Genomic DNA, 23,994 nt, shown 5'->3' on the forward strand with positions numbered 1-23,994 from the left:
TCTAGTAAAGCCAGTGCGCTGGTCGCTGCGTCGTCATACTCCATGAACGAACCGTACTCTTCCGCTGCTTGTTCGTCGTTCAGGTGTGCTTCAAGCTCGGCGTTAAGTGCGGACAATGCTGCATTGCTCACTCGAAGCCACCCGTGAAAGACCCGAAGGGCGGAAAAGTCCAACTGCTGAGACTGTAGCAGCTGGTCCACCTCACTGATGATCTTCGTGTTCACAGCCCGCCGTGACGCACGCTTGTTCTTGATCCGTTCCATGCCGGTCTTAAGAAAGGCGTTCCCAGCTCGTCAGGAGAAGGCTCGCCGCAACGCTGTCTTGCTTCCCGGATTTTCGGCACCAATGTTACGAAAAGGGAAAGCCGTTCTTCAGCGTTTATTGGCGCCGTGAAGAAAGCGACGCAAAGCCGTGCACGATAGTCCGTGCACGGCCCGTGCCTCTCACATACCTCGTGCGTGCCAACGTACCGCTTCTTTCTAGGCGCCTCTATCACCATCATCTAGACTGTCCATGTTGGCGGCAAATTAGAAATCCGCAACAGCGCTAATGCCAAATACTGTGCAGGCCTAACATCACGACACTGTCATTTTCTCCATCCACGCACAAAAAACGTATGCCGTGTGGGCTGAGTGTAAAATCTTTCCGGAGTGTCCTTTGGAGGGCATACCAAAGGAACACTGCGGCCCAACAATATAGACATGAACCATCATTTAGGGTTGTTTGCAAATGGAACAATCGGTTACCCATGGCATTGAGAGCTTTTTTTTTCTGTCATCCATGATGATGGTGGTTGGATTTTCATGGCGAAAGGCCAACTGGGGAAAAGCGCGTCAAATTAGTGGTTATGTATCAGGGGCAAGATGGAAACACTAAAATCGCTCAATAAGGGCAAGAGTAAAAACAGTTGAAGACAATGGTAGCGGCTGGTGTATAGGGCCAGTTTTGATTACACATGACAGCAAATGAGGTTTGAAAACTTCACACCTGACAAATACTTAAAACCACGTTTGGAAGGGACCATTTTCTTTCACCCAAGTTGTGTCTGAAAGTGCACCAGTGGGCAATTTAAAGAAAAAAGACTTTCGACATGGTCGAAGCGATTTGGTAAACCTAGACGACAACCAAACAATCCGTCATGACAAAGCTTCGTGTTCAACCATCGTCAACATCTGACGGATGGGTGCATGATTTCTTGTTCTGCCCAGAACATCACGAGCTCGAGCTCTGCTCTTGTTGAGTTCAGTTTTATCTCGCCTATCTCTGCCATTTTACAGCGTTTTTTTATTTGCCGTAGTAAGAACCGACTCAAGGTGTATTCTTAATTAACAGAAGGCGGGTACTTTCAATTGTGCTCTTTCATTTTGCCTCAAATGTGCCGGAGGTGTCTATTGCGATAAACAATGTGGATATATCTGACCCATCCAAGCAGTTTAGGTTGTTTACCCGCCGCGGTGGCTCAGTGACTGAGGCGTTGCGCTGCTGAGCAAGAGGACGCGGGTTCGATTCCCGGCCGTGGGGGCAGCTTTTCTGATGGAGGCGAAAAGCAAAAACGCCCGTGTGTACGAGATTTCGGCGCACGTTAAAGATCCCCAGGTGGTCGGTATTAATCCGGAGCCCTCCACTACGGCGCGCATCATCGCCTGCGTTGCGTCGGTGCGATAAGCCCTACAATCAATCAACTTTAGGACCCATTTATACTTCGCTCTCAAGTATTCATTCACTTTGGCTTGGCGCGCGAATAGAGTAAAAGACAGACATACAGACAAAGATTTTTGTGCTTAGGTAGCCCAAGAAAGACCATTGTAGTTAAAAACATTGCAAAACAACTCAAGATTGCTAGTCGCATTACAGAACCCATTGTGTAAGATTTCGACATCAAATATGCCTGGATAGTCAATACTATTAATATACCGCGCTCTGTTACGGCGCGCTCAATAGTTTCGGTGTAGTGGTTCAGTGTGTAAAACCTTACTTCGTTTGCATTCCAATTTGCTATGAAAATTGTTTCTGCAAGTGTCTTATGTTGTGTTCATGCGGGAAATCGGTTACATCTTTACTCTAACTAGTTGCGTAAACCCCACACAGTTGGCCTTTTAAAAGGGCAACTTCTGAGAAAACAGAGTTGCGAAATGGGCATTTAATTTTATCCCGGGGATATGGCCTCCGGACAGACCTTTCAGGATCTAATGGGCACCCCTCCCCCCCTTCCCACTGAGCCACCGCGGGCGAAAAAACTGTCCACCTCTTGACCCGAGAGTTCGACCGCCGGGCCCCCGAAAGCGTGCAGGAGAGGCCAACCATATTGCCCACATTTCAAGAGGTCACTTAACAAGATAGGTTAGGACGACTTACCTACCCACTGGCGCATATACAACTACACGACGAACAGAAAGTATCTCTCAGTGCCCTTCGAATAGCCCTCCATTTCCTTAAATGCCAGTATTTCCACACTATATTATCTGCAATGCTGCTTGTGTGGAGTCTCCAGGACAATTTTTTTGGTGTAGGGGTCTGTCACCATAACCCACTACACCCGACTAATCCCTTTCATGCTCCCCTGAAGCACTGACCAGCTCTGACCTCGAGGATCAAAGCTGGTAACGTTGAGGACATCTATAAACAAGGATGCCCCAAGGCGCCTTAGGATGAAAACTGTTAGCAATAAAGGTTACTATTCTCTTTCGCTTCTACCTCGCGCTCTAATTTTATAGCAATCAGAGAGAGAGAGAGACGGGTGGGGGGGGGAAGGAGAGAGAGAGTGAAGAAACTTTACTGTCCGCAGTACCTAGGTTCAGTCCCTGATTTCAGTCTCAATTCAACGGGTCCATGCAGTGCTGGACCCGTTAATCCGGAGCCCATGTTCACGGAGATCTCCCTGGGAAGCCCGGATGTTCACTGTCGGCGGGGGTGACAGCCGGAGCTCCCAGGAAGTGATGGAGGTGAGGGATGAGGCAAGAGGGGGTGGAGTGCCTTCACAATAAGAATTGGGGATGAATGGATTCCGAAGAAAGAACAGGTGGGACAGGTAGGTGAGTTAAGAGAAGGTCAGAAAATAATAGTTTGGATGTTACTCAATGATGCACGTGAGCTCCCTACCGAGCTCAAAAATATCGCCTGTGCACTTCCTTTCCGTTTTTTTTCCCGCAAACCACAATCACCACCACCATCAACAGTGATTGCATTTCATAAGAAAACTTGCATTGTTAGGCCTAATCAGAGGCGCTAGCGTGATCTGTCTTTCCGTTAGGAAAGAACGGCCTGGCGGTAGATCTCGGGTGCTTTCAATAATTTCATTCTCTAATGCCAGCCTCAAAGCCCAAGGTGAAATCTCAACATTAACAATTCCAACGAGAGCCCAGCCCCCGTACAAACGTATTTCTGCGGCAGCTTTGCATTGGCCGTATCACCTGCGAGTTTGGAGCCGCTGTTGTGCGGCCTGCTTGTTTTGCATGCCTGGACTTTACAATGTTCGCGGGAGGGTTTTGCAACGCAGCTGATAAGAGAAGCTGGCAGCATCTTAATTGGGCGCCTGTAAACGCTACTGAAATCTCCCGAAACGGAACTGAATACATTTTGGCTTTTATTTTCCTGATTTCCGTAAGACAAGCACGCCTATTCAAAGCTATGCAGCTGGCGAAGATGCAGCACTGATTTTCATGAATAACTTGCTTACGATACAGTTTAACGCAACAAAAACCTGTATTTTTTGGTAGATGGGAAGTCACGTCTCAGTGCTGTTGGGTAATCTGAATTCTTGCAACACTGTCGTGCCATACGTAATAGAGATACTATAAAAGGCGCGGTGGAACACTCACGATTATTGCGTTAAGGCGTACTCTGGGAACAATGAAGGCATCGGTAAGCTTTCTGCTTGGACATAAGGTCCTACGTTCATAACCCGCCTTTCACAATAACAACTGCGTATACAACGTACAAATCCCTTTGCAAATCAAAGATCCGAATCTCTTTTTGGACTACTTAAACATTTCATTTGGACTTTGCAATTTCCCACGGAAAGGCTGTTGTCGAAGAAGAACCCATTGTGTTGACAATTTAATACATCCCCGTCCGTTCAGTTTTCGGTTGTGCCGCCGGAATGCGGGTGCACAAAAAGCACATAAAAATATTGAAAATTTAAATTTATCATCGAAGTTTCTCGGAAGCTTCGTATTCTGAGCTAAAGTAAAACTCCCCCGTCATTCTAAATTTCTTGTAGCTAAACAAAAGACAAGTAAAATTGTTATATATTGTAGCCATACAGTTTTTTGTAGTAGTGCAAGTATTCCTCCCTGAAGGAAATGACCCAAAAGTTATGCCATTTTAGAACTATTCTGCAATGTGTTGATCTGAGCTGTTTACGTTCTTCCCCCATAAACCAACTGTTCCTGCTTTATTTTCTCGTAGCGGTGCACCCTCCAGTACACTAAATTGACTCAATTCTTATTGTTCCCAATACCATTGTAGTTCTTCCACGCAGCACACTCATTATTCGTTTAGAATTCGCTCAAAGGTTCAAGGTCATTGTAAAGCGTTTTTGTATTTCCCTTCAATCACACACAAAGAGTACTCTTCACCGGTGTTTAAAAAAAAAAAACCATGCAACATTTTCTTTAACCTTTTTCTAAACCTAAAACGCTTCCACAGCGCAGTAAACAAGAGCATTCAGTACTCATATTACGGGGTCACAACCTACCTCAGTGAAACATCGCTTCTCTATAGGGCTATCAGATAATTTTAAAAATTGCTCAAACATTTCATCTCTCCCGCATTTGGCGTTGTTTTCGGGCTCTAACTACGTCATTCGAGCGGTGTCTGACTATTGGCCGATTTCATATCCGTTGCAGCGAAGATGGCATTTGAGTGAGTGCCTTTATCGGCGACGTTGCAGAGTTCCTTTTATGATCGATTGCTTTGTTAATCGTACAGATCTAGCGGTGCGTTATGGGATCACGTTCAGCCAAAAAACTTCTTAAAACCCCGAAGTTGCTTATTCCTAGCAATGATTTTTTTTTTTTTGTTATGAGATCATTGGATCCTCCGGAAAAAGATGTCACTTTAAAGCAACTTACAGTGCGAAGGAGCCCCTCATCTGTCAAACAGTCATGTGCAGTAATCAAACAGGCATCCAGCAGTCCTCTGTCTCATAGAGTTTCATACAATAATAAATAGAGGAGAAACTGCCGCTAGTGTCAACGCGAACTCCGAGGCGGCGCTTACGCTTCGATGAGAATGATGGGTAGTTCTGGAACCGGATTGCGTAGGATCGAAACGGGCCTACGGCTGCGGAATGTGTGTTTTTGACAAAAGACTCTTATTTCCCGGTCCTATGTTTACAAATTAGATGGCGAACAATAAAGCTAGTGACCCAAAACTAGTTTTTGTACGAACTTAAACGGCGCGTTTAAATAAAATGCAGACGCGGAGTCGAGGAGGTTTGGGGAGTAGGTTTGCCATTTGTCGCAGACTACAGCGGGACGCGGACCGCTTTAAAAACTATTTCTAAAAGTTTTGGCGCTTGCTCTTTTGAATATTAAGAAAATTTTTGTGCTCATAAAATAAAAAGAGAAACCGATTACTTTTGGAGAAGCTGCTCTAGCCTAAATTAGCGACATTCGCTGGTCTACGCCCAAGCAGCCGACGTTCGCACGAAAAGTTTGCCTGTTCCAGGCTGTTCTCAACCGTCACCATCTTCGAAAATACATTGATTTTCCGAACGAGCAGCGCCGCAACTCCTAATTCGCAGGCAACGTTCCTGCATAGAGCTCCGTCGTTTGTGTTGCCGCGCTCGCTGTGCCGGCAATGAATTGGTAACCAACTGGATCCGGAACTCTGGTTATAAAACATTTCCACTGAGGGCGGCGTGTGTGCCCGTTCGGCGTTCAGTTCAAGGAGAAACGTATTTCTAAACGCTTCTTCCAACATAGGCAAATACGTTCATGCAAGTCAAAAACGAAAACGAACTGGCTGCTCAATTCAACACATAATAACTTCCCCAAGCCATTGAGTGCCAATCCGAATCCAGGACTACACATCACGCCCATCACAGCGGACGATCGCAGCGCCAGATTTATCTCTAGTTATTGTATGAAACGCTATGCCCTGTCTCACACCTATGTTTATAGGACAGTTGGGTCTGCAGCACTAATATTTCCCCCCTTAACCCTCCTGTGATGCAGCTGATCGTGTCTATCTTTTGCCTGGCCCTGTGCACCGCACATGGTATCCTTCTCAAGGGCCTGGGCCTCGGCCTCGGTTTGGGCGCCCTCGGCGGCTTCGCAGCCGGTTCCCTTCTGAATCATGGTGGTTATGGTGGGTATGGTGGTTATGGTGGCTATGGTCCGTACCCAGCGCGATTCCACGGCGGGTACGGGCGTGGATACGGCGGCGGCTACGGCGGTGGCTTTGGAGGCGGCTTTGGATTCTACGGATGAAGTGTACACCACTGAGAAGATGGCCCTTGGGTGCGTCAGTTTTGGGATACACCTAGTGGGGGGGGGGGGGGGGGGGGGGGCAATGCTGCCTCAACGGTGTCAGACTCGTGCAGTGTTTTTCCTCGCATGAGTTGATTCCGAGGTTCAAGTCATAATGTGGCCAATGAACGTGAAATTGAGCGAAGCCAGTTAATTCTACGGCGCTGTTGACCTATAATGAAAAGGAGAGAGCTATATTAATTAGGAGCTCTTCCAGCATAACCAAACTACGAACTGGAATACATTAAAAATATGATTACAAATTTACAAGGGCTCGATGGAGATCTTTCGTCTGATTTAGAAGCAACAGTGTGGATTACACGCCAGAAAATCTTTCAAAAAGAATCCGCCACCAGTTAGCATCATCTATCTTTGGGGTGCGTCTGCTCCAGTGAGCTTTACTTTGGTCAATACACACAGTCAACGCAATCTGAGTACGATATATTAAAACGGTTGCACAAATTTCATCATTTGGAACGAAATTTTTACTCTGTCATGCGAACATTCATCGTCATCTTATCAGATATTCGGGTCGTTCTAGAAGTTTTTGCTTGCGGATTTATGATAAGGAGACTCACTGAAATACATTTAGCATGGATATTTTAAGGCAAGAGATCTACAAGGGCCACGTTTTTTGCAATGATGTTAAATAGTTCATGCTAACCATTAGACGAACATGTCATAGATCAACTTTGGAGGATTCCCGTGCCGTTAAATTGACGTGATTCACGCTGAAAGGAATACAGCGATTCTCTCAACTAAGAAGACACTGTAATAACGTAGTGCTTTAGGTACCTCTGAGCCACAAAAATGTTTAGAAATTCTCTAACGCTCCACGCTTTTGAATGTGTAGGATTTTACTGCAAAAGTTTACGTTCTATGGAAGCTACTCCAATGCACGTTCAAACACGTACACATTTCAATTGTCTCTACCATGTCTGACCGCCATGACGCCAGCATAACCTAACCAAATTTCAACGATTTTGACATTACAGTTTTTCCTTTGTAAAGTCAGAAGAGCGCTGGGAAAAGATTCGAATTGGAGGTTTAGGCACCTGAGCCACACCTGGGTTATAGGTGTGGCGTAATGCAGGGCTATAGACTTATTTCGACGACTTAGGGATCATTAACACTAACATTTTAACTGCAGAGCACTTTAGGGGCTCGCCTTGTCGTGGTAGCTCGCTCTAACGCTCGATGTCAAACGACTGCCGGAATCAGGTGGCGCAGCGAGATAACAGACCCAAGTAGAGCCCGGCGTACCGTCGTAGGGCGTCCCGCAGGGGCTTCGAAAACCAAGTGGTTTATATAGTCACAAGCGTTAGAAACTCGTTAAAACGCTGGCGCTTGCCGTACATGTCCCCGTTATTTAGCGCGAAGAAAACTGCAGGTACATTTAAGGGAAAATATATGTAATTAACCGGCAGCACTCGCGTTCATTTAGTTAGGAATACTCGTTGGGTTGTTTTTTACGATAGTAAGCGAAAAAAATGGCAGTGCGACGCCGGCACGTGCGGGAACAAAAGCAAGCACAAAAGGAACGGAACTCCCGCTGGCGCAGTTTCAGGAAGGGGGCGCGCTAGCACTGCGAAGGCGGGAAATTTGAATTGAATAGGGTGGTAGCAGTGAGCTGATAACGGCGCTACAGCCCATTTTGGTGAATCATTGCTCTGCACTTCCGACAGATTTCACGTTGAGTAAAATGGCTTTAATTTTTTTTTTTCACCCCCATCAAGAAGAAAACCATTTCGAAATTCTCCTGCAACGGCAACATCAGAAAGAATGGGCTGCTATGGGAAGGGTATGATGACGGACAATGGCTACGTCTGGCGCTCTACCACGATATCTTCATGCAAATTTCACCTTTTTGTAGCAATTTTATTCTAGTATAACCATGCCGATCTCCATTTAATTTGTTATTGTATATAACACGTCTTCGCAGCTTCCGAGCGAAAACTCTTGGTTGGTTGGATAAGTTTTTTTCGTGCAGGTAGTTGCGACCAGTTGATCGGCGTCCTCGAGAATAGGACATTCGAAACACCAAAATGCTCGTATAACCTTGGCAACAAACTTGAGCATAATAACAAAGAAAGAATCTGCAGAAATTCAGAGAATCAAATGCTAATGCATAGAATTCTTATGCCGCTTGCCTAGAGTGCGAGTTCTTCACAGCCAAATATGCCTAGGATTAGCAAAAGACGTTGAATTATATTATCCTTTTTAAGTTTTCTTTTGTTTCTTTTCGCCAATGATGTAAATGTATACCATTATAGCGACGCAATACCGTTACCTTGCTAAATATGTTTTTTTTCTGTAGAAGCAAGGGACGTACTGGCGAGTTGGCTCATTTAGCTATTTTTATACGCATTTTCAGCGGTCTTTTGCGGACTACGTCTTTTTGTTCTTCATTTTGGGGGAGATGCATGAGATGCGTATTTTTGATTTCGTCAGATCATCTTTGCGAAAATATTATATATTCTAGTTCTTTTTATTTTTGGTTTTTCAATATTCTGTCTAACCAAGTAACGCCATTTACGCTATAGAAACCATTAAACGCGGTTACTCCCGCCAAATCTGCGTTTTTGTGGAAATGCAGGGCGTTACATGGTGCTGGCTGTGGGGGTACTCAGTAAAAAATGCTACGCATTAAAACACAATATCGCTGTTCAAAGATTAGAATATTTGCATAGCCCGGTAATTTGGTTTTGTACCTTAATAATGCTCACACAATATTTTAATGTCAGTTTTTTCACACGGAGTGTTTGTTTTGTATCTAATAAAATGCCTTTGTTCCTTGGCAGGTTCCACGTGGACAATTTCGACAAGGGCACGTTTGGCGGAGACCTTAGAACGCATAAATTTGTACAAAAGTCTGCATGATTCGAAAACTGCAGAACTAATAAACTATTTATTTTCAAAATTTTGTTTGATGTACGGCTGTTATTACGCAAGTTGGCTCCATGGAAACGCCGAAAATTGAAGCGTGTCCGCAGCTGATGCAGAGAGTGAGTACAGAGCTTCGGCGAGTGCACAAAGGAGAAACCTGTGGCATTTTGTATAGCCCTTTTATGTCATATATTAAATTGAAGTAAATTCCGTCCTTAGTTTAAAACTAACGCCCATCAGAACACATTTTCGGCAGCCCGGACATAAGACGCTACAAATAAAGTTTGACCTCTCTCTCTGTCCACGATATGCAAAAATTGCACAAGGGATTGACGGTGACTTCGCTGTGTGCACAATCATAATCATCCGGCACGGAAAGTATTTTAAGTACCTTACCCTTTTAAACGGTAATAGCAGAAATATTGTACTTTCCATATACATGACAGAGCCACTGTAATTGTGGAGATGTCCCAGACCTGCGCGAGTACGCCGTACCATTAGACTGAGCAACTCGGGCGGAAGGCACCGAACCTTTCGCGAACACACCAGAGCCGCAAACAGTGGAAGCAGCAAAACCAGAGGAAAAGCTTGAAGGGGCGGCTATGTCTCGCGCCGAACTTATTCTCAACTCAAGTTTGCTCTGGCCGCCTGTCGGCTAAGGTGAGAAACTGACCAATCGCGTCTGGTTGCTTTTTTCTCCGTGACGCGCCGCGGGCGCAGCGCTTGTCGCGTTCATTTCAACCGCAACCAGAATGCAAAAAAAATACATACATAATTATAAACTTCCAACTGCGTCATTACAATGCCGCTACATCAGTTATCCAGGCAGAAAAAGTGGACGTCAAGCATCTGTCCCGGCCATTTTACGTGTCGTCCCGCCGCAAGGACAAAAGTATGAGTATACGTTTTCACCTGTTCCAGTGAGAAGCAGACGACGGGGATGGAAGAGCGTTACAGATGAGGAACATGACAACAGAAAATAAGGGGAGGTGAGGATAAAGTTTTGCTGAAAACTTTTCACTCGGAAGGACTACCAACTTCCAGTAAACAATTATATATTCCCACAAACGTGACCTTTCCGCCGGTAATTAGTCGGCTATCTCTATTGCCAGGCGGTGACAGCGATTTCGTGGGGTCCTTGTGAACGGCAATGAAGAAAGCGGACTGATCATCGGCGGAAAGGCGTTGTGTTGTGTTTGCGGGTACAGCCTAGCAGATGACGGTTCCTCTGGCGTGTCCGATGTGCGCAGGCGAACTACTCCCGCTCATTTATCAGCGGCCCACCGTGATAAGGCACTGACCCACCCCCAGCCGACGCTCCCGCGATATATGAGAGTTTTAGCTGGCCGTTTTTTACGGCCCGATCCACTCCCGGCGGCACGCTCGGCGCAACCGGAGCCAATGCTGTTCGCTGCCAAGCGCTCCACGCATGCGCAAATGGCGCTCCCGCTTGCTATCACAGCTGGGCGGACCGTGATAAACGGTCAGCTAAAACTTGCTATATAAAAAAAAATCTTCGGCTGCATTTTTTTTTCTAGTAATCGTATACCTAGTTGCTCAAAAGGCACTTAAAAATAACATTTTTTGAAAGTGGCTCATACCATTGACGTCAGTAAGATTTTTAGAAAAATAATGCCTAGAGAACCGAGTTCGACCAGCCTTGTCTTTGAAGCCATAAGCTCTAGGTAGGAAATCCATGAGGCATTTCCAGGTTTCTTTTTATTCTGTGCTCCGATACCCACATCGCAGTCCGGGCGGATGGTCTCTAAAATTTGAAATTCCAAACGAAGGCCCTGCTTACGTGTGGAGCCGTTTCATTAAAAGCATTAGTAGTCTAGGTCACGTCACTTGTGCGCCAGAGTGGTAATTCAGCATGCTCTGCAGCATCCTAATTGGATTCCCGCGGCCGCAGCTTCCCCCAGAGACCTCACTCGTCTCTGAATAAAGTTTTCCTTATCTTCCTCGCTTATGTAAAGCAAGCACGCCTGGTCTGAGCTCTACGAGCATCGAGACGAACAACCTCTATACTGATTTACACAGAATATTTTCTCACAAGCTGCAGTTAATCACAGCCAGAACCCGTTATATTGACGTTTTGGAAAACTGCGGGTATCTCAATGCATGTAACACGGCCATAAAGTACGCAATGAAGACTAAAAAATCGGACCCTCCCAGTCTGTGAAGAAGGACGACCAGCGAAACTGGGCCCAGCACTAGAGCGCAGGAAGCAAAACATATTCGTTTGCAATTGAGCCTAAGTACTTAATAACTAATTAGCTGAATGTCACTTTCAAGAACTAGAGCCTTATCCTAGCGGACAAACGTGAAGCTCTTCGTTTCCATCCCGCGGAGTAGGCATCCTCCTTTCTGTGTAACCCACCAACCCGATCCGCTCAACCATGGAGGGGAGCAGTCGCGTGGCACAGAACCGTGAGATGCCCACGTTGGAATCTCCCCTATCAGGAACAGGCGTGTAAACGGTGAGCGCATGAAGCCAGCCTGCGCGTGCAAGCAGCCAACCCTAACGCACGCATTAAATTGGCCATGCAGACAATATACAAGTTTGTTTTGTTCCAAAGATTGTGTTTTGTAGTGCCCCCAACGTTTGTCCGGCAGCAAACGATGTGTTATTCTCTGAGAATTCAGGGAATTTATGTTAAAATTTTAATTCTCCCTCCAAATTCTGTGTTCGCGACGTCTGCGATGACGTAACAAGGAGAGATCTGCAAGCGAACGTTAGTACGCTGTCAACTCTGCAGCAGAAAGCAAAATACTTTTTTTTACCGTTAGTCCTCCTAGATGGCACCACCATATTATGCCGAGCCGCTGTCTGCCTTGGCTTTGTTTCTGACTGTATTTGCACCTGGCTTGTTTTTGTTACGGTCGCTAGTAACCCTTTCGTGAAACATGGGGTATGCTCGTCAAACAGGGTCGTGTCGCTTACACCAATCGGCCTTGGTCGTGTGAGACAACCCCAAAGCACCAAACTGCTGTGCAGCTGTAACAAGCATAGTGCGCGCAGTACCAACAACAGCTCGCACTGGTGCTTCTATGTTTACGCATACTTTCGCAATTTCCATTGTTTACTCGACCATTCTTACTGCTCTTAAATGAATATGCATTACATTTAAGCGAAAATAGCTCGTTCTGCAAACTTATAAGCCCTGCCTACCTTGCGATTGCTTTTGCCGGCCTCGGCCAGTCGCAGAGGTCCACATATTACGTCATAGGTTCTACCGCGGGAAATAAGCCAGTGAGCCGTTTGGCCATTCCCTTTCCCCCTAATTATATAACTTATTATAGTGAAGCTTACGTTGAAAGTGGTGTCAGTATGATTTTAACGATGCAATCTTTCGAATGCACCAAACGTGTTTTGTCTGGATGGCCCCTTTGAGGAGCAACAGGAGACGTGCGCGTGTTTAGACATGAAAGACGTCGGCTAAAGAATCATTCCGGGAGCCCTTCAAACCAAACGGGAACAACACTAGGCAAAACAACACCCCAGGAGCCCTTGAAGAAATAAACACAAAAGAAGCTGTAGCTATAGTGGTTGTTGCTATGCTCAGAATTTTCTATGGCGACTTTATATGTTTTCGTTATTGGCTCACGTCGGCGTTCAAGCGAGCAAGCTGGTCTTCATTTCCGAGGCATTCGCAGCTACTCGATGAGATGGAACTTCAAACGACAACGGTGACGGCGGCATGTTCTGCGGCAGTTGCTTCCTGTGGTTTTCGCGTCCATTCGCACTTCTCTGTGCACCAATGCTCCTTCAGTTCTCACTCTTCTTCGTCCATGAGGACGACAGGCGTCCGCTCCACAGCGAGTTAAAAGTGCAGCTACTGATAACGGAGCTAGCGCCGTTATCAGCCGATTTCTCAACTTGTGAAAGAGTGATCGGTGGTGGCGAGAAGACGTCGGGAGTGGCGAAGAGAAGGTAAAAAGTGATGTCGAGTCAAGCGCTTTCACCGGAACGAGAACATCTTCGCTTTAAATCGCTTTGAGTAGTCGTCGGTAGCATCTTGTCAATTTAGATGGCAGCAAAAATTGAGACTGTGGTGAGCGCCCTGCTACGATACAGGCACCGAGGTTCACATGTAGGATTCAGTGGAACGAATAATGAACATCTTCCACAAAGTCAATTTTTGACGTATTTTTTATTGGTGCCATATTGATTTTGGAAGTAAAGGCACTTTGTCATGAAACTACGTCGCATGGTTATTTACCGAGCCTAATTTCGTTTTCTAGCACTACTCATACAGTTTTGGGGGTATGCCTTTAAAATAGTCCAGCACAAAACCGAAAAAACAAATATTCTGTTTTAATTACTGGAACTCACTCACGGGAGTTATAGCTGCTTTGTATTCCGAGCCGAGGTCGAAATCACCTTTTCCCTCTAAATATTGAGAAGCTAAAGAAGCTACGTACGAAAGCAGGGTGAATGGCTTACTTCGCACAGGACGATCGCATGGCAGAAAAAAGTTCCAAGTGTTACACTTAACTGCTTGTCACTTCGATGCGTTCGCTTTGTCTCCACCGAACCTTAACCATCGGTTGGAAACGGCCGGCGCGTGAAAAGGCCCTAATCCCTTCAAGCAAACATCGACAAATGGCTCCAAGGTGATATTCAAGGAAGCACGACAGCCGCCTTGCACTCTCTCTCTCTCTCTCTGGCATGCGTTTAAGGTCACAAACATTTGGGCACGTTCACTCCGGAATTCCAAGGCGACAGCAGCGAAAAAGTTGCGTTGTTTCCGGAGTTGGCGGCTCGTGTCCGTATTCAGAGAGGGACCACCGGAGGTCCCTCCCGACTTTTATGCACCTATGCTATCTACGTGTGTTGCGCTGTTTTTGTATTTCCCGCCATTTTTCCGCGCAATTCGTCTCCGTGCAACGAACCACCCGTCATCCGGAGAAAACTTACGACACAAGAGAGGGCGACAGCGGGAAACCAGCGCTGCCGAACGCTGCAACGGCCATAAGGCGCAACGAGCACGCATTGCGCGCTTTTTGTAATCGCCGAAGACAGGCAGGAGCCCAGGCCGGACATTTGTCACGGAACGATGAACTCGCGAGGGGGCCCAATAAAAACCCAGTGCACGCTGTCTCGCCCCTCCTTTCTCTCTCTAAAGACAGTGCCCTTTCTCCCTCCCCGTTGCCTAGGTCAAGTCAAAGTACTAAAAAAGAAGAACAAAACCGCCGTTTTCGTGGGCCTATCAGTTCCGCTAGAAGCCCTTATTTCGGAGCATTCTCTTTAGGGGGTTCGCGTTTCCAGTCAGATACACCCTTTCTTCTTTCCCGTTCTTCACTTTGCCTTGACTTTTCCTTTTTTTCTTGTTTTCTCTTTTTTTTTTTGCCTTTCCCCTGTTTTGCGTGCTGACAACGTGAGTGCTCACGTAATGCTTTCGAGATTACCCGCTAGTGTTCTTGGCGAGCGAGTCACTCATTCGTGCCACCGCTCGCTTTTACAAGACTGTGACGCACGTTCGAGGCTTTGACCATTCGCACTGTATACAAACGGGCTGAGAACATGTGCGAATAAATGAATCTTCTCAGAGGTTTATGAAGACTATGGTTACGTTTCGGCTTCGCAGTATTGTTGACGTCAGAAGTATGCCGTCGGCCGGGAGAATGACGACTGTAGCAGCGCGCGCGCAACCATGATTTATTTGGGATTTCAGTAAGTGCGGGCAAGATTAGCGGCATTGTTAATATGTAACCGTGACGGGCCACTTGTTAATTTTAAAAACGAGAAAAGTTAGCGGTAGTGACCACGTTGAGTTTGTGGAATGGCGTCATTTGTGTTTTCCCGTCTGGGAACCGTTATCACTTAAGACCGCATTTTAGGGAAATTTCAATTGTGTTCCTTGCGCTCCTATCGCGCCATTTTCGTATATGGGGCCACATTGGAGGTTAAGGACATTTATGGTGTTTTTATAGTGCATAGAAATGCCTATTTTAGCGTTTGTGTCTAAATATTCGTAAATACCTAAAAACGCCTATTTTCAATGCCTATTTTTTGATATCGCTACCTATATGAACACAATTTATGCTCAAGTTTCGCTTTCGTGTGTAGCTTTATATTGTTGTCAATGTTACCGGGGCAGCACTATAGTGTTCAACCTAGTCCTCTAGTGGAACCAAAACTCCCGGAAGACAACCACTACCACCAGTGGAATAGGACGCTCATTCTCGGTGACAACAGAAAAAATGTTGAATAAAAAAAATCTGGAGATGGTGGTAGTTTTCTATTGTTTCCACAATTTTAACACGGATTCTTAGAATACGTTCCGCGTGCTCTTCGAACAGATTTCTTCAAACATGAGAAGTCGCACCCTCGTTTCTAGGAGTATACTCAAATCCAACTATATTTTCAAAGTAGCGGTTGCGCATCGAACATGCCTTTGTTACCACATCCCTGCGATATTGAGCAGCCAACGGCGAAACGTCACTGGCAGCTGCATTTCTTTACGCCTTGAAATTGACACTGCCGATGGGCTCTAAAAGGTGCTTTTCCATCAAAAATCTGTTCGGCTGCTCAACACCATTTGAAAATTGTTCTTTAAGTGTGGGAAGTGCATTTGGCAGTGTTGGGACGTCTTGATTGTTCAAATGGGATATCATTGTATATGAGAAAATTGCTAGTGTGGCACCTAACAGTCTCTATGAAAGAGTGTATTCATTTCTTGATAAATCGTAGTCTCTCCAGCGTTTATTTTTTGTGTATGTTTCGTTTCCGTCTCAATTAAATTGCCTCAGGCAGACCTCACCTATGCTCGGGTACAATTTTTTGAGGAGAACGGAAGTTGCCACTGCGCCTCATCACCGCAGCCGGCTGTTCTGCGCGCGGCGCTAACCACGCCAAAAAGGGGCCAGAAACGTGTGCGGAGAGCACTGCGTATTCGCGCGCGTTTTTCCACTTTTGAAAACCGGTCCGGCGGCGATCAGGAGCACGCACGAATGCTACCGGACCGGTTTTGGAAAGGAAAAAAACGCGTGTGGGAACGCGTCGGTCCCCGCGCATGTGTCTGGCCCTTTACTGCAAATAAGACGCGCGTAGTTTCAGTGATTTTTCGAACTTAATCTGCTAATTAATTACTGCAGCTACGGTAAACAAACTACGTGAGAAAAATCGGGCGATTTCCTTTCCACACGCGCCCGCGCTGACTTCCGGGGCCGTTGTTTCAGCGCAGTGCAAGTTGCATGATCTGTTGCCATTCTAAACTTGTACCTGGGTATAGCACTTTTTAAAACAGGATTTCCTGCTCTCAGGTATTCTTTTTCATGCCTGTTTCACTATATGCGACGCTCGAGCAAGCGAAAGTGGCCACTGAACATGCACGTGAGCAGCGCAGTTGTTGAAGTACGCCAATGAATGAATCGCCAGCAGATTCGTGGGACAATTCAACAGCTATGTTCAACTGTTGGCACCTTTGTTCCATCATACACGAATAACAATTTCGGTGGTGGTGGTGGTGGTGGTGAAAACTTTATTCATCCAAAGCTGTTAAGAAAGAGGCGCCGGCTGGGAGCACCGGCACACTGCAATCACCTAGTCGACGGCCAGGATCCGACCCAGAAGTGCAAGAGTGTGTAACAATTTCGGTTTTCCTGTAAGAGATACAGGTCGCGAATGTCTTCGTTTGTATTTTTTTAATTCTTGTGAAAATTTATGGTGCCTTTATTCCGTCATTGGAAAGCTAAAACATTGTTTTGCCTGCCTGTTTTCGGCGCCTAGAACGCGCTTATTAATGCCTAAAAATCCGGCCTCTAGTTATCGCATAAAAATTTTAAAACTCCGTTTTGTTTTGCTCCCGAGGCATTGGCGACGAAGGTAAATCAAAGGTCCCTGAAGTAAACAAACCTCACACAAATACGACAGTAGCCTGCTTGTCTCCCCCAAAATCTTTTCTATCTCGGGAAACAAGGAGCGCATCGAATTAACCAAAATCACAAGATAACACGGGATGTCCCGGCGCCCATGCCTCGCAGCGCATGAGCTTAGTGGGCTTTATTTCAACTGGCAGCTAAACGATATGGTGGCCAATTAGCGGTCGCTCGGTTCGTTCTGTCGCAAATGTTGCTCGTTTGCTATGAAGGTTAGTGAGTAAATATGGGCGAATTCGCCCAGTGGATTGCATGTTATGTTCTCGAAGAATAGAGGGGCTCCTTTTTTTTATCAGAGCTTAAACCTTACTCTTTCGGAAACCACTCATTTTTTCACTACGTTCAGTCATTAAAACGGCCAGAGAGAGAGGAATTTTATTGAAATGAAAAAACACACAAAGGTCGGCCTGATGGTAATATATCCGGCCAGCTATTCTGTGTGTGGGAAGGGAAAGGGGAGGAAAGAGCGTGGATAGAGGACGAGAGAGATGAGATAGCGGCGAAATAAATAAAAGGTTATGTACAGAAGATGCCAATACTTATACTGTGCATGTTTAAAAGTTCAGCCGGACGGGCCTAAACTACGATATCGCTGAGAGGCTAGTCCAGGGTAAAAAAGAGCCAGTGCATTCTTCCGGGTATCTCGAACATTGAGGGACTTCCTGTGGGAACTATTAGGTGCCCTTGAATGCTTTTCTTGGCTGCCGTACCCTTCCAATCTTCCCGGTCCCACATAATTTCCCTCGTACGCTGCTAGCACTGACATGCATTTCTATGGTCATCATCATCATCATCATCATCATCATCATTATCATCATCATCATCATCATCACCACCGATACCAGACTACCTGCGCCCACTGCAGGGCAAAGGCCTCTCCAATTAATCTCCGATTACCCCGGTCCTGTGCTAACTGCGACCAATTTATCCCCGCAAACTTCATCTCATCTGCCTATCTAACTTTCTGCCGCCCGGTGGTACACGCTTGCCTTCTCTAAGGATCCCCTTTGTTACCCTTAATGACCAACGGTTATCTTGCCTTTGCATTACATTCCGTGCCCACGTACATTTCTTCTTCTCAATTTCTACTAATATGCCCTTAACACGCCATTGTTTCCTGACCCACTCCGCTCTCTTCTTGTCCCTTAATGTTACACCTATCATCTCGCGCGCCTCAATTTAAGTTGAACCCTCTTAGTAAGCCTTAGGTTTCTTCCACGTAGGTGAGTACCGGTGAGATGCAGTTGTCATACACTTTCTTCTTTAGGGACAATGGTAGGCCGCCATCCATTTTCTAAATGCCTGCCGAATGCACTCCACCCCATTCTTATCCTTCTAAGTATCTCTGCCTCATGGTTGGGATCCGGGGTCACAACTTGGCCTAAGTAGATATATTCGCTTACCACTTCCACTGCCTCGCCACCTATCTCAAACTGCTGTGCTGTCCCGAGGTTATTGATCATTACTTTACTTTTCTGCGTATTAATTTTCAGGTCCACGGTTCTACTCTGTTTGCCCAGTGCGGTAAGCATGCTTTGTAATTCATCACCCGAGTTACTTAGCAAGGCAACGTCATCAGCAAATCTGAGGTTACTGAGGCATTCCCCATTAACCCTTACTCCTATCTGTTCCCAATTCAATGTTCTGAATACTTCTTGTAAACATGCTGTGAATAACATTGGAGTGATTGTGTCTCCTTGTGTCATGCCCTTCCTTTACTGCTCTCCTTATGGAGGATCAGGATAGCCGTGGACTTATTGTAGATATCCTCTAGTTTTCTTACATAATGCTCGTCTACACCCTGGTTCCGTAATGCCTGAATGACTGCTGAGGTTTCGACCGAGTCAACTGCTTTCTCATAATCTATGAAGGCTATATATAGGGGCTCAGTATACTCCGCGCACTTCCCTATCAGCTGATTGATCGTGTGAATATGGTCCATTGTTGAATTGCCTTTAGGTAACCCTGCTTGTTCTTTAGGTTGACTGAAATCTAAGGTGGCATAAATTCTGTTAGCGATTATCTTGGTAAGTACCTTGTAGACGGCTGACAGTAAGCTGATCGGCCAGAAATTTTTCAAGTCCTTCATGTCACCTTTCTTATGGATTAGGATGGTATTCGCGTTCTCCCAAGATTCCGGCACACTCGTGGTCATTAGGCATTGCGTGTACAGGTAGGCCAGTATATTTATGGTATTTTATGGTATTTGAAGCTAAACATGCGAGCTCGCCCATGCAACAATGAGAAATTCGCTTGCTCTCCCACCCCTTTTCTGATATAATGAAGCACACCTCCCACTCCGTTGCCTTTAGCAGACTCGTTCTATGTCGCTATGCAACAGCTATTACCTGGAGGTGTGAATTCTTCCTCTTAAAAGAAAATAAAAGCACGCAATGAAGGTAGCAAGTAGGCCTGTTAAAGGGGCCGTAAAGACAGAACTGGTTCGTTTTATTCGAATGATTTGGTGTTTTATATTGGCCCAGCGCTTGTCCCGCAGCAAACGATGCTTTGTTCAGCAAGAAATTAAAACAATTTAAGACAAAATTCTAATTCTCCCGCTGCATTGTGTTTCGTGACTTCGGACATGACGTGTCCCGGGCTGTTACAAAAAACAAAAGCTAAAATTGTTCCGTGGCAGCCATAAAGTTTCATACTAATATTTACTAGAGGAAAATCTGTCGCTGCAGTCCCGGGCCGCCGTGGGCGGCGCCATCGCCGCTAGTGACGTTGCTCGCCTACTTGGCTTGGTTAGCCACATTGCTTCTTTTTTGTCTCGAAGCCAAAATCAACAAAAAAGGGTAACATTTATTCTTGTTCATCGTGCATGAAGCTTCTACATAATCACTGACAAAAATAATCTTTCTGGAGGTTCAATTTTTCAATAACAAAACAAATTTGATGAACCTTCTGCAGTAATATTGTTGCTTTTTGCAGCCAGAGCCAACTTTCCACCCTGTTAATGAGCCATCCCAAGGACAAGTGGAACGTGCCTGCCCGGTACACGACGGAACACTCACCGAAGCGCTGCTCGCGTAGACAGAGGCGCCACATTTCCCTCTAGTGTATATTAGTCTGAAACTCTACGGTGACAGCAGAGCAGATGACACGGCCATACCGGAGCCCGCGCAGGCTGCGCCCCACCCACAGCTTCTTTCTCGTCGTCATCGCTGTTGATGAGGGCCATGGCGCCATGGGGATTGTCCCTCGAGTTCCGTGGCAGTATGCGGACTGAGGCTGCGGCCAAAGGCATAAACATGGCTTTTGTTAGCCTCGCATTCGAAAATGAGGACAATAAAAAAATTTATTGTCTGTCGTAATTTCGCGTGTCGTGCTGTCGTCTTGTCGTATTCTTGTCGTGCCGTGATTCTGATGTTCTGTCGCGTGTCGTAATCCGGTCCTGATTTTGATGTTCCGTCATGCCGAATTCCAGTCTTGTCGTAGTCCTGATGTTCCATCAGTAGTTGCACATGGTTTGAATGTTATTGCCCGTTGTGAAGAGTAGCTTAAATGGCACTGCTGTTTCAACTGCCGGAATGTTTGTCGTTGAGAAAATTGACTTTGTCGTTACGACAGAAATGTGTGTCGTAAGAACAGGTGGCTTTGTCGTAACAAGAAGACTTCTGTTGTGTCAACAAAGTGTTTTTGTCGTACGACAGGAATTCCTGTTAGGTTTTTGCGGTATTCCTGCAGTGAGTTTAGACTGGGTGGTTACTCCCTTCATTGATGGTGTACCCGCCTTATTGTTACGGTTGATAGTAATTGTGCTGCGAAACAATGGGTATAACTCTACAGGTAGGGTCACGTAAGTGGCAGTGTCGCGTATACGCCAGAGCCAGAGTCGTGTCAGACAAACCCAACGAGCCCGACGCCCACTTGTCCTTGTACCTACGCATTTGTTCGTAAAGGCTTTGTTTACGCCACCGCTATAAAAAGAATCTGCACTAACTTTATGTGCAAATAGCTCGTTCAGCAAGCCTATAATCCCTCTTCAATTTGCATTGAATTTTGTCGCCCTCAGCCAATCGCAACAAACTGCACATGTTACGCCCAGGTTCAGCGCGGAAATTTCGAAAGTGAGTTGCATGGTTATTTTCGGTCTTCCCCATTATACAGATTATGACGTGAAGGGTGCGTTAAAAGTGGTGTCAGTGTTATTGTACTGACGCAATCTTTCGAACCAACCAAACTTGCATTTTGTCTTCATGACCCCTTTAAAAAGCAAGCATTTGATTTCTTGAGCGTAATAAGGTATCAAAAAACTGAAAGCACTACCCACTGTTTTAATGTGAGAGGGAGAGAGAGGCTAAATATTTTCATTCACCAGCTCATCGGTGTATGATGGTGGGACACCAACATTGTAGGAGGCGTCCTCTAGTCCGGGATACCCTGATCCTTGCTGACTGCCCGTGTCCTCTGTCAGGATGAGCTCCGTCGAGAGGTGTGGTGATGGTGATGACGATGGGGATGACGATGATGACTAGCCGTTGTGACGTACGTCGCGACCCATTGTTGTGACCAAACTCAACATTCCTTGTCAAAGCTGACACTGATGACATCGGTACCAATATTCCTTGTGCATGTATGCGCCGACAAGGTTTTGAATGTAGCAAGGCACAGATCATGTTCTGTCACTAAATGACCATGCCGTAGCAGGCCCTTCAAGTGCTATGACATCTAAATAACGCGGCCTGTTTAAGATGGAAGAAATTTCCGCGTATGAGAGGAAACGAGCAGCCAGCCAATGCACCTGACACCCGCGGAGCCTTGTCTAGATAGCGGGTCCTTATGCCTAAACCAGAGCATACATTCCGCCGCAGCCAAACGCATCGAGATGGCTAAAAGACACGCAACGCCACGGCAAGGGGTGCCTACGGACACTTCTGCACAAAGGCGGCACTACTCGGCAGAACGGTGCAGTCTACACAACGAAATCGGGAACTATTGAATCATCCGGCTCGCCCAGTGACACGGTCACACTTCCGGCGGAAACGGCGGCGATGACCAAAGACCGGGTTGACATTGTGCCCCACAAGTAGAACGGAATGCCCCACGCGCCCGCAAGGCTGTAGCCACGGACAAAAGTGGAGGGGTGAAGGCGGTGGGGGAAGGTTTCCCTGTCTTCTCCGGAGTGGACAAGGTCCAGCGGCTGTGGCAAGCATGACTTCCTTGGCAGTTGGAAAACACGAGCACGAAAAGAAGGGGGTTCCCAACTATGCGACCTGTAATTTGCGGATTGGACGCAACAGTAGCGCAACGAGCTTGAGAAACCAGGAGACAGCGAAGCACGACGCGTTCCTGGGCAATCCTTCATCGTTTGGGCAGCCGCTACTTTCGTTTCATACTGCGGATGTCCTTATCTGGGACGGCGGGCCCTAGCCATCCGTTAAGGTTATAGCTCGGCATATATATACACACGCTTACTGCTTTCGGAGACGACACAGTCGACGACGTCCTAGAGCGCACGCGAACTAACCTGGCTTTGGTCCGGCCCTGGTCAACATGAAGACGCTGGTAATGTCAAATACGTCGCGTGTGATGCTAAAATTAGCAACATTTTGTCGCAATTGATAAACAGAGTCATATGAGTGCTATTCCTCTCTAGGCTGATTTTAAATTATCTGTACTGATAAGGACAGGTGCTGAATACCATGCACGTTTGGCCTAAAAATTCATTAAATTCATTGAACTTTCCAGACCTCAGTCCCGTAATTTGTTTGTGTGTATTGACGTTCTAAGATACCTTCGGCAAAAGCAAATTAGTGAGATTCCGAAGGAATCCTAGGGCGAAAAATAAGTTAGAAATGCAGAATTGACGTTTTGAATTGGAACACAGCCGTAGGTCGTTTTAGCTTTTAATTTGTCTTCTGCAGTTACAGCGATGATAATGTGAAATATATCTCTTTAGCAGTTTTTGTACAAAGAGTGCACATATTTTTTAATGGTTGCATTGTAATTATTAACTATTTTTATGATCCACAGTTTTACGTCATCATTTTCTGCATTATCGCCACGACCGCATTCGCCGGGTACGGATACGGTCTCGGATACGGAGGATACGGCCTTGGTGGCTATGGACTCGGCTACGGACTCGGATACGGACTGGGCTACGGACTCGGTGGATACGGACTTGGAGGATATGGCCTTGGCTATGGCCGCGGTTTTGGTGGCTATGGGCTCGGATATGGAGGATACGGTGGCTACGGTGGATATGGCACCGGATACGGGAGGATTGGCTACGGACGAGGGTACTACGGATAAGCTTTCACTATCCTGTCTGTACATTTGTGAACCGAAATACAATATGTGAAACCTTCTAAGCGCTGTCTCCTGCATTTCTCTTGGACGAAACAAAAGCCCAATCAGAAAATGTACAAGGTAATTGAAGCTAGTTCAGCCCTAACTTCCAAATGCAAAGTTAACGCAATTCATAGCGTGGTTATACGGAAGGAGTGACAGGATGTAACAGAACTCAATACGATATTAAAAGACGAATGGCAAACTAGTGGTTACACCCCAACTTTAGACCTGCATTCAGTTTGTGAACCAGCATGAAATATCATGAAGGTCTCATGGGCGCCAAGCTTCACCCGAATATAGCTATCAGTACATTCACGTCACACCAATATCCCCAGTAATGAATGTTGATACTAAAAATGTCCTGTTTTCTAGACCAACCTCCGGACAGCAAACTAAAAATATAAAAAAGGTTATACATGGGGCTATTACAAAGATTTACTGTATCAGTCGCGTT

The 23,994-nt window shown here is 46.1% G+C and overlaps 1 protein-coding gene and 1 long non-coding RNA gene across 2 annotated transcripts; both read left to right on the top strand.

The window, feature by feature from the left end:
- Window positions 1-3,813: 3,813 nt before the first annotated feature.
- LOC144180347 (uncharacterized) lies at window positions 3,814-9,393 on the top strand. The gene is made up of 3 exons (XR_013324378.1): window positions 3,814-3,861; window positions 6,180-6,464; window positions 9,275-9,393. It is a non-coding gene; the product is annotated as an uncharacterized LOC144180347 (long non-coding RNA).
- A 13,280-nt stretch (window positions 9,394-22,673) lies between these two features.
- LOC144180349 (uncharacterized) lies at window positions 22,674-23,531 on the top strand. Its single transcript, XM_077708714.1, has 2 exons — window positions 22,674-22,754; window positions 23,223-23,531. Exons 1-2 carry the CDS (start codon window positions 22,743-22,745, stop codon window positions 23,499-23,501), a joined length of 291 nt encoding a protein of 96 aa, XP_077564840.1. The 5' UTR covers window positions 22,674-22,742; the 3' UTR covers window positions 23,502-23,531.
- Window positions 23,532-23,994: the final 463 nt, after the last annotated feature.

This window comes from Haemaphysalis longicornis, unplaced genomic scaffold (genome assembly GCF_048455015.1).
Source record: "Haemaphysalis longicornis isolate Haplotype H1 unplaced genomic scaffold, Haemaphysalis longicornis Haplotype H1 scaffold_4, whole genome shotgun sequence".
NCBI lineage: Eukaryota > Metazoa > Arthropoda > Arachnida > Ixodida > Ixodidae > Haemaphysalis > Haemaphysalis longicornis.